Source organism: Cydia fagiglandana, chromosome 7 (genome assembly GCF_963556715.1).
Source record: "Cydia fagiglandana chromosome 7, ilCydFagi1.1, whole genome shotgun sequence".
Taxonomy (NCBI): Eukaryota; Metazoa; Arthropoda; class Insecta; order Lepidoptera; family Tortricidae; genus Cydia; species Cydia fagiglandana.
In genome coordinates, this window is record NC_085938.1 from 13,092,218 (window position 1) to 13,107,488 (window position 15,271).

At 36.5% G+C, this 15,271-nt stretch overlaps 2 protein-coding genes across 2 annotated transcripts; one reads left to right on the forward strand and one right to left on the reverse strand.

Moving 5' to 3' along the window:
- On the forward strand, positions 1 to 11,844 carry LOC134666216 (histidine-rich glycoprotein-like). The gene is made up of 10 exons (XM_063523366.1): positions 1 to 94; positions 527 to 664; positions 1,332 to 1,498; positions 2,612 to 2,663; positions 5,932 to 6,132; positions 6,359 to 6,525; positions 6,878 to 6,917; positions 9,420 to 9,632; positions 11,178 to 11,344; positions 11,687 to 11,844. Exons 1-10 carry the CDS (start codon positions 29 to 31, stop codon positions 11,751 to 11,753), a joined length of 1,278 nt encoding a protein of 425 aa, XP_063379436.1. The 5' UTR covers positions 1 to 28; the 3' UTR covers positions 11,754 to 11,844.
- An 845-nt stretch (positions 11,845 to 12,689) lies between these two features.
- Positions 12,690 to 13,899, reverse strand: LOC134665950 (cuticle protein 19-like). Its single transcript, XM_063523008.1, has 3 exons — positions 13,830 to 13,899; positions 13,175 to 13,497; positions 12,690 to 12,753 (listed from the first exon to the last, which is right to left on the reverse strand). The coding sequence occupies exons 1-3, from the start codon at positions 13,839 to 13,841 to the stop codon at positions 12,690 to 12,692; spliced, it is 399 nt and encodes a 132-aa protein (XP_063379078.1). The 5' UTR covers positions 13,842 to 13,899.
- Between the last annotated feature and the right edge of the window lie 1,372 nt (positions 13,900 to 15,271).

Sequence of the window (15,271 nt, forward strand, 5' to 3'; positions counted from 1 at the left end):
TATATAAAAGTCGTAGATTTTTCTGAATATGTATCAGTTACTTGTTGGGCTTAGGACAAAGCTAAACAAACCTCAACACAAAATGTACTCGAAGGTAAAATATAATTAACTATTTAAATACTTACGCCTAAACATAGGTAGAAACCGTGAATAATTTCTTTTATAGTGAAAAAGTGCTATATTCTTGTGTTAGAGCTTTTTTCTACAACCGCGCCTCTTGCATTCAGTACATAGAGCATACATTTTCAACCCTGAAATCTTAAAATAACACATGAGTTTAGTAGTCACGCATAGTTTTACGAAACTTACTTTACGTTAAAGCTTAGTGTGGGAATAAATAGTTCAAAGTAGTTGAAGTTAATAGAAATCAGAAGTGAGCCAGTTGTAAAGGGTCCTCAATGCGAACGTACTCCTAGCTTCTATTTCTCGCTTCTTGCTTACAGAAGTTACAGACTTGGACTATGCAGTTCTAATAGATTTTTTTATACAATAGTAACATGCTGATCAATTTATTTGTTTGCTACAGGTACTTTGCCTCGCTACCCTCCTGGCTGTGGCTGCTGCCCACTACGGTCACTCGTCCCAGTACATCTCCCGCCACGACGGACCGGCGCACCTCGTGCCCATCCACGGACACCATGGCCATCATGACCATGACTACTACGTGAGTATAAACGATAGAATTTTTGAGTTTCAGTTCTATGTATGGGGAACCCTAAAAATTTATTGTTTTTTTTCTATTTTTGTATGAAAATCTTAATGCGGTTCACAGAATACATCCACTTACCAAGTTTCAACAGTATAGTGCTTATAGTTTCGGAACAAAGTGACTGTGACATAATACGGACGGACAGACAGACAGACAGACAGACAGACAGACATGACGAATCTATAAGGGTTCCGTTTTTTTGCCATTTGGCTACGGAACCCTAAAAATGTTAAGCTATACGAATAACCGATACTGTCCGATACCATACTTAAGGATGACTCACGTTAGACCGGGCCGTGTCCGGGCCGGAGCTTCCGTAACTTACTTTTCTATGACAGACGACCGTGATCTAGTGACGCTTCCATAGAAAACGAAGCGCCGGAAGCTCGGCCCGGACACGGCCCGGACTAACGTGAGCCATCCTTTAAAGTTTAATTCACAAAAACTGACGCGGATTTTGTATGAGAATTTAATAGACAGTTCAGTACAAATCTCCCGCCTTATGAATCAACGTAAACATACTTACTACCGTGACGTCATTATGTATTGTTTATTAATTTATACTATAATTTATAGAAAATCTACGTTATGACGAATGAATCAACTAATATTTTATTGACAGGCTTACCCTAAGTACGAGTTCGAGTACAAAGTAGACGACCCGCATACCGGCGACCACAAGACCCAGCACGAGCACCGCGACGGCGACGTCGTCAAGGGCTTCTACAGCCTGCATGAGCCTGATGGTTCCATCAGACACGTCCACTACCACGGCGACAAGCACTCCGGGTAAGATCATACGCAATCATGATTTCTGAGACTAATTATTTCACGTGTCAAACATACCTGTGTAGGTACTGGCTGTAATGGTAAAAATCTCTGTCTATCCAATACCTAAGGTATACATTTCTATTTCTCGTATTCATTACTTTAATTAATATCGTCCTTGTGGTCATCTATACCAACCACCTCTATACATACATCCCCTTCAAAATTGACTACAAAGTGTTTTCCCTTATTTTAGTTAGTCATCATAAGCCATACACTAATGCACGCTTTTATTAATAAAAAAAAGAAAAATTAATAAAAAATTGTGACACAAAGGGTTAATTAACATACACATGGTCTTCAGGAAAATTGTTTCTTGTGAAAACGTCACAGGTAATTTTTCTTCGAGGTAGATCTTATAATCGTTCCATAATGTTCGGTCAATGTTACGCAAAAAACAATATTTATAGAATTATGATTTATATCTGCTACTTTTAAACATTTGTTACTATCCATTTTACGGCCTCCTAGCTTAGTTGGTAATGATACTCGTTTGAATTAATCTCGGTAAGGACAGTTATTTGCATGTTTATCACGATTATTTATTCCTGACTTATCTATGTATTTAAGTATGTATGTATGTATATAATATAAGTATGTTTATCTCCGCAGCCGCCTAGTACCTATAGTACAAACAGCAAAACTCAACTGTACATCGGTGAACCTTATTACAAAAGGCATATGGTTCACCGAAGTACAGTTAACAGTGTAGGCGATGCTACAAGCTGTACTTAGTTTGGCCCAAGTTCGATGTGCGTACTATTGTCCCCAAACCTTTGTTTTATTTATAAATTTATTTATTTATTTATTTAAACTTTATTGCACAAAACATAAAAAATTTTTACAAATGGCGAACTTAATGCCTAATGGAATTCTCTACCAGTCAACCATCGGGTCAAACAAGACATGTAAAAATGGTGCAAGGAGAACAGAGGCATTTATTAGAACATTGGAAAACAACTGAACAACGAACAACTAATAATTCTGATAAACTACATATAGAATACACAAATAAATATACTAGAATTTATATAATTAATATACATTACCTTATTATTTATTTCTTATTTTCAGATTCCATGCTGACGTTAAGCACAGCACCCACCACATCGTGCCCCACCATCATCATCATCACTATTAATATACCAACGATTTTGTTTTTATACTGTTCCTGTTTGTGTTCGACTTTGATATGTTTGTACCAAATAAAAAATATTAACATTTGAGTCTGTGTCTAATTATTTCATTATCTAATATTTCTTAATTACTTATGGACTTGCTTAGTATAGTCCCTTTATGTTTACAATTGTGTTATATATATTTGGTACTTACCCAATTCAATCTGAGAAAAAAAAACTAATGGGTTAACGAAGCCAATCCTTGACCAAAAAATAAGGCATAAAGATGTGAACAAAATACACTTTTTTTATCGAACATACTATATTTGCCTTACCATGAAATACTTTTAATAGCGGGTATTGACCTCTACAAAAGACAAAAATAAGTGAATGTAATAATAAGATAATTAATCAATGGCGATACGACAATAGCAATAGCAAAATTTTCGAGTCAAGAGCAATAGTGTACTCAACGTTAATTAGACATTAAGTTACATCAGATAACATTTTATTGAACTTGCAATATCTGTTAATTTTGCTAAGATAATATCTTGTAAACACAACTGAAATCAGTTCTCGATCTCTCGAATGTCATTGCACCTTTAAACTGGTTTGTTGATGGGGATCTACTAGTAATGTACGATTGGTCTTCGAAAAACTACTATATTTAGTCTGGACTCGTTGCAATCGTCTTCTTACAGTAGTATTCTTGCGATTAGACCTCCTGTTGTATGCCTCTATCATTATAATCAATTGTTTTTCTTTAAGATGTATCTTTTATGGCTCTTCTACACGATGGGCCAACACCGGCCACTCCAAGGGACGCATTTATGCGTTAGAGGGAGCAAGTGATATTGCTATCTCATTCTACCGCAAGGCTGCGTCCCTTGGAGTGGCCGGCGTTGGCCCATCGTGTAGATGAGCCATTACTGCATTGAGGTGTGACAATAAAGAAATTCTATCTATAGACGGTCAAGCAAATCTTGTCAGTAGAAAAAGGCGCGAAATTCAAATTTTGTATAAGACGATAACCCTTCGCGCCTACATTTTTCAAATTTGCCGCCTTTTTCTACTGACAAGATCTGCTTGACCCAGTATATCATGTATTTATAGTAATTAAAAAAGTAAATAGAAAGTTGCGGACGTGTATCTCATGAGATTCCCATATTATTGTGTAAATCTCATACTTTTAATTACTTTTATTTACGTCTTAACATCAGTATGTTCTTCTTCATGTTTTTCATAAATAACGCCTGAATCAAAAATATTTCTTCAAACTGCTTGTCAGTTTACTGTTCAAGTTATTTGCTAAAAATTTGCTAAGCGCACGAGAAAGAATTGAAATTTCGTGACTTATTGTTATGCAGCTGATATGTTTCATTGTCAGTTATGCAGAAATATGCAAATATAGAAAGTGTTTGAGTCGACCGCGACCCCTGTCAAAGCCGATACGCAACAACGGGTAGAGTTTTTGTGTGTTGACACTGAGTCCGGTCATCGTCGGCGCGTGATACGTGAAAATGAGACTAACGGGGGCGCGATTTGGCTAATTTTACTGGTAATTAATGACAGGGTAATTACATGGCTACTTTTATGAAAAGGAGGGATATAACCGACTTCTAAATCTTTGAATTTCAAGTCATGGAGAGTAAACATTTTCTTTTAATTGCCATGTCTAAAAATCAAATGCCTAATCGCGTCCCTGGGAGCGTAGTCCAGAGAGCCTACCGCGAACCACGTTCGACGTGTTGCCTCCCAGGCCGCGTAGCCAAGATGCCGATCGCTTACGCTCCGTAGCGATCGAAACGCAACTGTCACTGTCCCACTAATATGGAAGAGTAATAGAGAGACATAATGGTTTTCGTTGTCGAAGCGATAGCGATTATAACCTTGGCTAGGCCGGCAGGCCGCGTAGCCAAGATGCCGATCGCTTACGCTCCGTAGCGATCGAAACGCAACTGTCACTGTCGCACTAATACGGAAGAGTGATAGAGAGAGATAATACTTTTCGTTGTCGAAGCGATAGCGATTGTAACCTTGGCTAGGCCGGCTGTCACACTTACGTACGAATTTACAGGTGCGAGAACTGACAATCGTTCACATTGAATATTAAATGAAAGTTAACAATGTAAGTCAAAGACAAATCTAGCAAACCTCGATCTCTTTTTGTGTACGGATGAGCCACTACACGCATCACCATAGGTACCTACAGTTGTACCCATGCGTCGGTGGAGGGGAAATAGTAACAATGCTCTCTCCCATCCCGGTGTTCCTCGAAGCTCATTAGTTAATACATACATATTAAATAAATAAATAAATATTATAGGACATTTTTTACACAAATTGACTAAGCCCCACGGTAAGCTCAAGAAGGCTTGTGTTGTGGGTACTCAGACAACGATATTTCTAATATATAAATACTTAAATACTTACATAGAAAACAACCATGACTCAGGAACAAATATGTGTATCATCCACATCATACAAATCAATTTATAATATATTATCTATCTAAATAAAATGGGTACCACATATACTTACATGCAGACTAACGAACAAACGAATTAAGGTTTTTTTGCCGTTATAGCTTCGGAACCCTATTAAAATGCAGCTCAAATTCAAGGTTACAACTTACCCGATATCGTAAATCCGTAATGTACATTTTATAGTAATGAACTGGTTTGACCATATTTAAACATATGATCTTACGTAAACTCTCATGAGTGCTAATATATAAGAAACTGAAACACTACATCATTATCAATTAAGTCTGAGACTTAAAGCATTAACATACTCGAAAAATGTACACAAAGGTATTTTAATTATTGTTATCATAATTCTTTTATTTTGAATACAGGTGGTTAGTTAAACCATGTTGAAAATTAGACACTGCAGATACACTGGTAAAGTAAACGTACTAATGCTCGACATGCTAATGCCCAATAAATGACATCTTGTTGTCACCTCTATTGATAATTACTTAAGTTTCAAGATGACATGTAGGTACTGGAACCGCGTCGAGCACCAGTACGTTTACCTTACACCTATATTTAAAATTTGTACCTGTGTCTTTGGCTCATAATATAATGACATTATATAAATAAATTACGATTAGAATAAACCTTCACTTATGTTCCTACGAGTATAAATAAATAAAAAACGTACCCTGGCCTTAAACGCAAGCTCGCATAGAATCTGAAAAGAACACAAAATTAGATTGAACATGAGATCGAGGAAGTACAATAAGATAAAATCATGACTGTTTTCTATTTTCAGGTATTCCTTGCCGCCATTATCCTGGCCGTGGCCTTAGCCAGACCTCAGGATGGACACCACCACGGACACGCATACTCCTCTCAGAGCATAGTGCTGCACCAAAGCCATGGACATGAGGACGGGCATAAATACCATGAACACCATTCAGCTCCGCAGCAGACTAGCGAGAAGAAACACGAGGAACACCACCACGATTACTATGTAAGAAGTTTATAAACTGATGTACTGTACGGATATGATGGTCGTTCTGACTAGGTACGTGACAACGTGATAAAACGGCGTCCGTCACTTTCTATCCCACTGTGTTAAAAAGTGGCAGTTATTTTATGAGGTGGATAAAGATGGATTAAGCCATCCATAATTAGCTGGCAGGGAGTTTTATACTGCTCTTTCGTACGGATATATTTATAATTGAATCCTTTCACAGGCGCACCCTAAATACGAGTTCGAGTACAAGGTGGAGGACCCGCACACCGGTGACAAGAAGTCCCAGCACGAGTCCCGCGACGGCGACCTCGTGAAGGGCTACTACAGCCTGCATGAGCCTGATGGTACCATCAGAATTGTGCACTACTCCGCTGACAAACACAGCGGGTAAGATAACTTATAGCTGCTATTCGGATTCCGACAAGTCACAATGAACGATATTTGTTTCTAAATTCTGTAGGATCGTCTCATAGTCATATTCGAAACGTCAAAAAGTTGTTTTTTTTACATTAAGTTGTAATACACTCAAGTAAAGTTTTGTCAAACAAAAACGTCACTTTTGACACTGACACATCTAATCCATATCGTTTCTAGATCTATTAATAGACGTATCTTAAAGTTCGAATCGGGCAGTCACGCTCTCGTTTATGTGCGTTTTCTTTGCTCCGAAATGTAAATTAGGTATATAAACGTATAAATGGTATTTTATTTATATAATCATTTTTATTTTCTTTTTCAGATTTAACGCTGAAGTCAAGAGGGAAGGTCACGCTAAGCATGTAATCCCTGCCCACCATCATTGAAAATTATACTTGTTATATTGTTTTGTAGCCTATTGTTAGTAAATTTATGAAATATACTTGTTTTTTTTATTCATTTGTTGTTTTTGATACCGCCATTCTGAATTTTAAGCTGCAAAGTGTACATAAAGTAACCTGTACGGCTCTGGTGCGGGGTGCCGTGTCGTTGGATAGATCATTCGAAATGAATAGGGTTGGTGGATGTGAATATTTTCCGAAATAATTATTTGTGCTAATAAACATTTCTTATTCTTACTATTCTTATTCTTAAATAAAAGACATATTAAATATATAAATTCTTAAATAAAAGCTCCGAAACAAAATAAAATGCGCTCTTCCCCCTCGAACTTATGACCCATGTTGGCATGTATCCAACAAAAATCAATAAAATCATAGCAAAAAGACGTACAAAACACTGCGAAGGTATTTTTATTTTGGTTTTTTGGTACATACATTCAAGCGAGCCAATTTTGACGGACGGGCAACTAACTACGAAACCCTACACTGAGGATGGAAACGACATGCTTTTGGCTGTTTTTGTTTTTTTTTTGTTTTGCTTTTAGGCTAGTTCAGTTATTGTATTTGAAATAAATTAACTTATTTCATTTTTTTCTTTTGTTTCATTAACAAAATATCGGTTTTGCCAGTTAAATATTAAATATATTTTTCCCTATAAATTGGGTTATTAAAAATAGGTAGTTATTAGGGTTCCGTACCCAAAGGGTAAAACGGGACCCTATTACTAAGACTTCGCTGTCCGTCCGTCCGTCTGTCCGTCTGTCTGTCACCAGGCTGTATCTCACGAACCGTGATAGCTAGATAGTTGAAATTTTCACAGATGACGTATTTCTGTTGCCGCTATAACAACAAATACTAAAAACAGAATAAAATAAAGATTTAAGTGGGGCTCCCATACGGCAAACGTGATTTTTGACCAAAGTTAAGCAACGTCGGGCGTGGTCAGTACTTGGATGGGTGGCCGTTTTCTTTTTGCATTTTTTTCCATTTTTTTTTTTGCTTTATGGTACGGAACCCTTCGTGCGTGAGTCCGACTCGCACTTGCCCGGTTTTTTTTTATAGTAATTCAATTTAAAGAGGTAAAAAAAAATATCCCTCATAAAAGTAAAGATGATAAAATAATCATGAATCATGATCATTGTTTTTGACTGATCGTAAAATTGTAATATTTGCACATAGTAGCCATGTTCATTAGGTACCTATATAGTTTTATTCGTTATGTAAACTTTACTGATCTTTTGATGACTTTGTGTGTGATTTTTCTTATACGATATACACAACAATAAATACGGGACGGACTAAATACTATATAAAATGAAAATATCTTACGAGTAAGATAAACTAAATAAGCTAAGTCATAGTAAATGGTCTATTTTAGATGTATGCTAGTTATTAATTTCGTTTCGTAGTACCACTGTATATATCTAGTATGTAAATAAATGATTTTAAAACATAAAAACATAGTGAATACTTCAGACCTTACGAAAATTTCTTTGATTGGCGATCTAAAATCTCTGTCTGTGTCACCGCAAAATGACTTTTTGTGCGTGTTGATTTTAATTACGATTTATACAGATAACAATGAATTTACGAAATAGTTGCGAACACTATGCATGACTTAGTTGGCGAGCAAACTTACCAGTGAATGAGTTAGTGAAATCAATATTGCCTTGATACCCTTATCAACAGTATAAAAGTCGCAGAATTCGGCTGGTATGTATCAGTCAGCTGTTGTGTTTAGCTCCTGTAGGACAAAACCGATTAATTTACAATGTACTTCAAGGTAATTAGTAAAGAATATTATAAAGTGAATTAAATCATTGAAAAGTATTTTAAATCAAAAATGAAAAGTATTATTTGATACATAGAGAAAAAAGGCTACTTGACAATTAAATTGTCTTACTTCTTTATAAAACAAATTTTCACCTTAGATCCAAAAACTAATAAGTTTCTCACGTTCACGTTTTTGTCACACAAATTACCTGAGCCATCCTTCATTTATCATAGCCATTGGAGTTCATTTATGGATATTTGTTGTGGCTTTCTTTTGAATCCTTTTTTGGTCACCTAAAATGTTCCTTGACTATCAATACCGTTCCATTGATGACAGTACTCCTCAAATAGTGTTTTAGCCAAATTTAGACGACCGGTAGTGGGTAGTGACCCTGCCTATGAAGCCGATGGTCCCGGGTTCCAATCCCTTTAAGGGCATTTATTTGTATTATGATACAGATATTTGTTCCTGAGTCATGGTTGTTTTTTATGTATTTAAGTATTTATATATTATATATATCGTTGTCTGAGTACCCACAACACAAGCCTTCTTGAGCTTACCGTAGGGCTTAGTAAATTTGTGTAAAAATGTCCTATAATATTTATTTATAAAAAAATAAAAAGAATAAAAATGTGGAGCCTCATTATTCTTTAGAACATAAATTTAAATAAAACTAAATTACGTTCCAGGTCCTGTCCCTCGCCTCTCTCCTGGCCGTCGCCGCCGCCCACTACGGGCACGGGCACGGTGGGCACGGGCACGGTGGGCACGGGCACGGTGGGCACGGTCACGCGTTTTCCTCGCAGCACATCTCCCGCCACGACGGGCCCGCGCACGTCGTGCCCATCCACGGTCACGGCCACCATGGCCATGACCACGGTCACGACCATGTCGACTACTACGTAAGTATGGAAAGAGCGTCCTTGTTTGCGTGGTTTCTAGTTAGCCACGCACTATTATAATTTTATTGAATTCATTGCGTTACAATCGTGAGTTATTGTGACTCGTGATGCCCATGAACTAAAATTATTATTGTTTATTACGTTAAAAAGTTTGTTATGACCGCTGCACATGCATTTTATATATTTTTCTCAAACATGCAATGAAATATTGATGTTATGTTCCTTATAATAGGCTGCGAAGTATGACGTTTCAGGTGCGGCTAGGACAAAAGGTCGTTAATGGAATTTCATACACATCTTGCAGGCCTAGGCCGGCAAAGTCCTCTTTTTTAATTTTCATTTCACAGATATTTGTGACACAGCATCGTGGCATTCATCCATTAAAAAAAACTAGAGGCAGTATTTGCTTTATGGTTCGTAATGACACTATGCCACTACGCCTATAAAAAAAAAAAAAAAACAATGTTTGCTTAATTTGCAGTTTTATTTGTATAAAATCAACATGAACTTAATAAATAATACATTCTATAATTTTATGATTTTAAATTATAAATTTAACTACACAAACAAAAACATTAAAAATATTTCATCTAAACGTTAGCGGTAAAAAGGTCTACTCAAACACGCGTAGTTATATTTTTTAAATTATTATGGAGGTAAAGTTGAAAAATATTCATTCTGTTTTATTGGATTTATGGTGCGTTGTTGATTTTTTGACTTTAATATGAGTTTATTTTGAGTTCCGACGAAATTATGAAATCAATATTAATTGTAATCGTAGGTGTTGGAATTGGCAGCGTAAGCAGAATTGATTTTAAATAACTTGCTGCCTCTGCCGCCAAGTCAAAGACGAAGTATGTATATGGTTGCTTATGGCAATTTTATTATTTGAGAAACTAAGAAAAATGGCTTACAGTTTATTAGAAACAGTTTTGTGGCATATTTTAAATGAATGTAACTACAAATTCGTCAACACTGTGGAAATTATACTTATTTACTCCATGCATAAAGCAACGATGTATGTGAAACATGATATCAACATGAAATACTATAATGTAAACTTATGTGACGAAAACGACAGTCAGACGGATACAAGGCGAAAAAATCAAAGATACATGAAAACATACGGGTAGTAAAAATACACGACTCGTGTAAAACATACGCGTGATAATGATATAGGTACGTGTTGGTTATATTTTGGGTGTAGTTTACTTTTAGTTTTTCCTATAAATAAAACTTGGGTTTCGTGGATTTTTTATTTTATTTATTTCATTGCATGTTTGAGAAAAGCACTATACATACCTCGGCGGGAAATGGGGTTGCCCGCGCTCAGACCTATCCGGCCTCGCTTCGCTCGGCCGTCTATATGTCTTCGGCCGGCAACCCCTTTCGTCCCGGCCTCTGTAGTAATGTACTATTATTCTGATATAATAACTGAAAGCGTAACGCAGGATAGACATGACTAATTTAGCTTTTATGGAGATGTTTCAAAAAAGTGCTATTCAGTTATTTCTCATGGATTAAAAATGTATTTAAATTTCACAGGCTTACCCTAAGTACGAGTTCGAGTACAAAGTAGACGACCCTCATACCGGCGACCACAAGACGCAGCACGAGCACCGCGACGGTGATGTCGTCAAGGGCTTCTACAGCCTGCACGAGCCCGACGGTTCCATCAGACACGTCCACTACCACGGCGACAAGCACACCGGGTAAGATGATGTTAAGCTCTATAATAATATTATCCATTGTACAAGAAGGTCAATCGTTGGCCCGACATTTCAGAGGAAAACTGCAAAAAACGGCCTAAAAAGTATTACCATCCAGTTGTCATCAAATTTTGACTTTTTTGTACCAAACCACAATTTCAAACATGAATTCCTGTTACCAACAAACCGGCAGAAAAAGACGGTTTGCGTCAAGCACTGCATACAAATAAAGAACATTACGAATATGTTTTTCAAACGTGCTTATTCACAGACCGTGAAGAGCAAAAATAATATTTTGTATTTTGAAACCAAATAATAATTTATTTTATCATCTTATTTTTGCAGATTCCATGCTGACGTGAAACACGAAACCCACCATATCGTCCCCGAGAAACACCACCACCACTACTAAATTGTTCTAGTATATTACATTTTACGTATGAATCTGTGATCTACCGATAATTGTTATGTTGTAAATATTTTTTACCGAATAATATTTTTTACAAGCAAATCCTTTTTCTGATTAACCACTCACCTTCATATTCCACAAAAAAACTAATATTTACCGAACCAACTTATCTTAAGGAAACTTAACGACTTAAGAAATCAATGTTTTTTGAAATCTTAAGTTAGGCCTCATTACAACATCCGAGTTACACCTAACTATCGGTATGTTTACCTAGTCACAACTACAACTTTAAATAAGTAAGTAACCGGTGGTCTACGTGAATGAATGTGAAATTTACCTTGACTTCATTGATATCAATTAGGCATTGAACAGAAATATGAATTGATTTCATTAAGTTATAAGCAGCAAATGCGTAACTTCGTGAAGGCTGAACAAGTGGACATTTCAAAATAAATGATAAAATCATTAATAAATAAACATCTAGCTAACCTGCAAAAATCACCTGTTATAATTTGATAAAAAAATATCGAGTTGAAATTATAGCAATGCTTGACATACTTAAGCCAGCATTCCTAAAATACCTACACATGACAAAAAATTCTACCTCAATTATTTAACAAAAGAGTTACATTTTTAAACAATAGGTAAAAATTACATACGAACTTTCAGTACTACTTAATGTCCAACCAATATTTAAGAACACCGATATCAGAAACAATACATACATATATGGTATTTTGAAAGAAATAATCATGACTAAGATTAAGATTTTTAATGCATAGCAACATAAAAACATAATAGCCTATTATTTATGCGTAGGTATATAGGAATAAAAACACATATTTTTAAAGTATTTCACATAATAAATAGTAAATACTCTTTTAAAAACAAATTACGTTACACAATAGTCAACAACAGGTATAGTTAAGTATAGTTAAATCAGTGGTGATGACTAGGGACAATGTGCTTGGCGTGTCCTTCACGGGTAACTACAGCGTTGAATCTGTTAAAGGAGAAATACACCATATTATTATTTTTCACAAAATGAATGAAAGAAATCATCACAAACATTAAAGTACTTTTTCCCTTTAATTAAAATTATAGATAAACATTTCTTCCGAAGAAGTGCTGGTGGCCTAGTGGTAAGAGCGTGCGACGTCGCGGGTTCAAACCCAGGCTCGTGCCAATGAGTTTTTCGGAACTTATGTACAAAATATCATTTGATATTTACCAGCTGCTTTTCGGTGAAAAAACATCGTGAGTAAACCGGACTAATCCCAATAAGGTCAGATGGCAGTCGCTTTCGTAAAAACTAGTGCCTACGTTAATTCTTGGGATTAGCTGTCAAGCAGACCCCAGGCTCCCATGAGCCGTGGCAATATGACGGAATAACGCGAGGAAGAAGAGAGAGAGACATTGCTTACCCAGTTTTCTTGTCGGCGGTGTAATGTACGATCCTGACAGTCCCGTCGGCCTCGTGCAGGCTGTAGTAGCCCTTCACGAGGTCGCCGTCGCGGGCCTCGTGCTGGGACTTGTTGTCGCCGGTGTGCGGGTCCTCCACCTTGTACTCGAACTCGTATTTAGGGTGCGCGTAGTAGTCGTGGTGGCCTTCGGGCGCCTTGCCGGGCACGTCGTGGCGCTGGATGTGCTGTGAGGAAACTGCGTGGTGGTGGGAGTCGTGACCGTGTCCGTGACTCTCCTGTGGCCGAGCGGCTACTGCAGCCAGGATGCAGGCAGCAAGTATGATCTGAAAACAAAAATAAAGAATTGTTTTCAGGAAATCACTTTATTTTATTATAAAAGAAAGGCCCTGATAGACTTCCGTAGCTCAATTGGTTAAGATCAACGCACGGATTGCGGAGGTTGTGGATTCAAGTCCTGTGGGAAGCGTAACTTTTTCAATTTATTCCTTTATAATTGGAAAAAAAACTTTCTACTTCTATGAAAATTCATAGCATATTTTTGTGATTGGGTTAATTTAGTAGTTTTAAAATTAAATATTGGTTGGTAATCATTAGAGAGTAAAACCTAATTAAACACTTTTTTTTACTTAATATAAGTTATTAAATAGGTGTAAACCTTTGAGTTCATAGTATTTAATTAGTAGGTATTGTTCCTAGTGCACGGACAGTTCTTAACTGATATGTTGTTATTTTTTCGGCAATGTTTTATAGCAGTAACTACTTAATGGAAACTTACGCAATTTGCGAAAAACCAGCAAACCAGTAAATTTAATTTGTCCAACTGACAAGTAAAGTGTGAGCGGCCTTGTGTTTTGGTTACATTTCTCTCAACGGCGATTTACTTTCTACATGGGAGAACATGCAGCAACTATACCTACTTGCTAAAAATTTACTGTAAAAATATCTTAGTACCTATTTTATATATTAAACGATGACTCACGCTAGACCGAGCCGGGCCGCGGCCCCAGGCCTCCGACATGTAATTTTCTATTATGTCTGATCGGTAATCATGTGGTGTTTTCCATAGAAAACGAAGCGCCTGAAGCTCCGGCCCGGTCTAGCGTGAGTCATCCTTAATAAGCACTGTGTGTAGGTAATAGGTATATTTATATTTAGCATTAGAAAAAAGGTAAACAAACTTGATGTCACGGCAAATATGTAACAATGATGAATCATATAGGTACAATTATTTACATTCTTTTGCTTTCATAAGTAATACTTACTGATTTTTAAAAAGCGTTTTTCAATTAAAACACACTTATACATAGATCGCGTAGTATTTTTCTACTGCTAAGAAAACTAACTGTAGTTAGTTCGCTGGCCGTCGCTGCGTAATGAGTTAAATAAGAAAACAAGTGGCAAGTTAAATAAGAGTATGAAGGTATTTAACATTGATCTTCATTTTTTTTGAAGTGAAAACTTCTTTAGCGTCGCTGGGCACTTATAGAGGTGGGGAAAAATGATAAACTCGAGACAGCGTAAGGCGATCACGTGACCGTAAGGTTTAGATGGCCACTCATTTAGATGGCATTTAAATCAATAAAGAAAAACTCAATGACATTACATGAAAAAGGTTCTAATCTTGTACGGGTTGAAATACGAGGATCTCATAGTTACATTCTAACTTTATATCACTCAAATATAATTCAATAAAGCTACATCTTGATGAAATCGCTAATAAAAGTGAACTCTAGTTCTGGTGAATAAAACTCAAAATATCATGACCAAATATATTTAGATGCGAGGTCTGCAAGGTAACTTTACAATTTCTATTCGAATTTTAAACAATTAACGCTACAAATATGAATTTCGAAACTTAAACAAGCTCACTGACCAGCATTTTCGGAACTAAAGTTATTCAATAGAAAGGAGGATGGGTCAATTATACATAGTGCTGCAGACATATTGGACTAGTCATTGAGTTTTCACTTCTGTCGGCACTCCCGGAGTGCAACCCGTTGTTTTTTTTTTATATATACATACATTGGTAAGGTAAGTACCCCTATTAACGAGGGGGTTAAGCAACTTTTACAAAGACAGCCAAAAATGAAACATAAG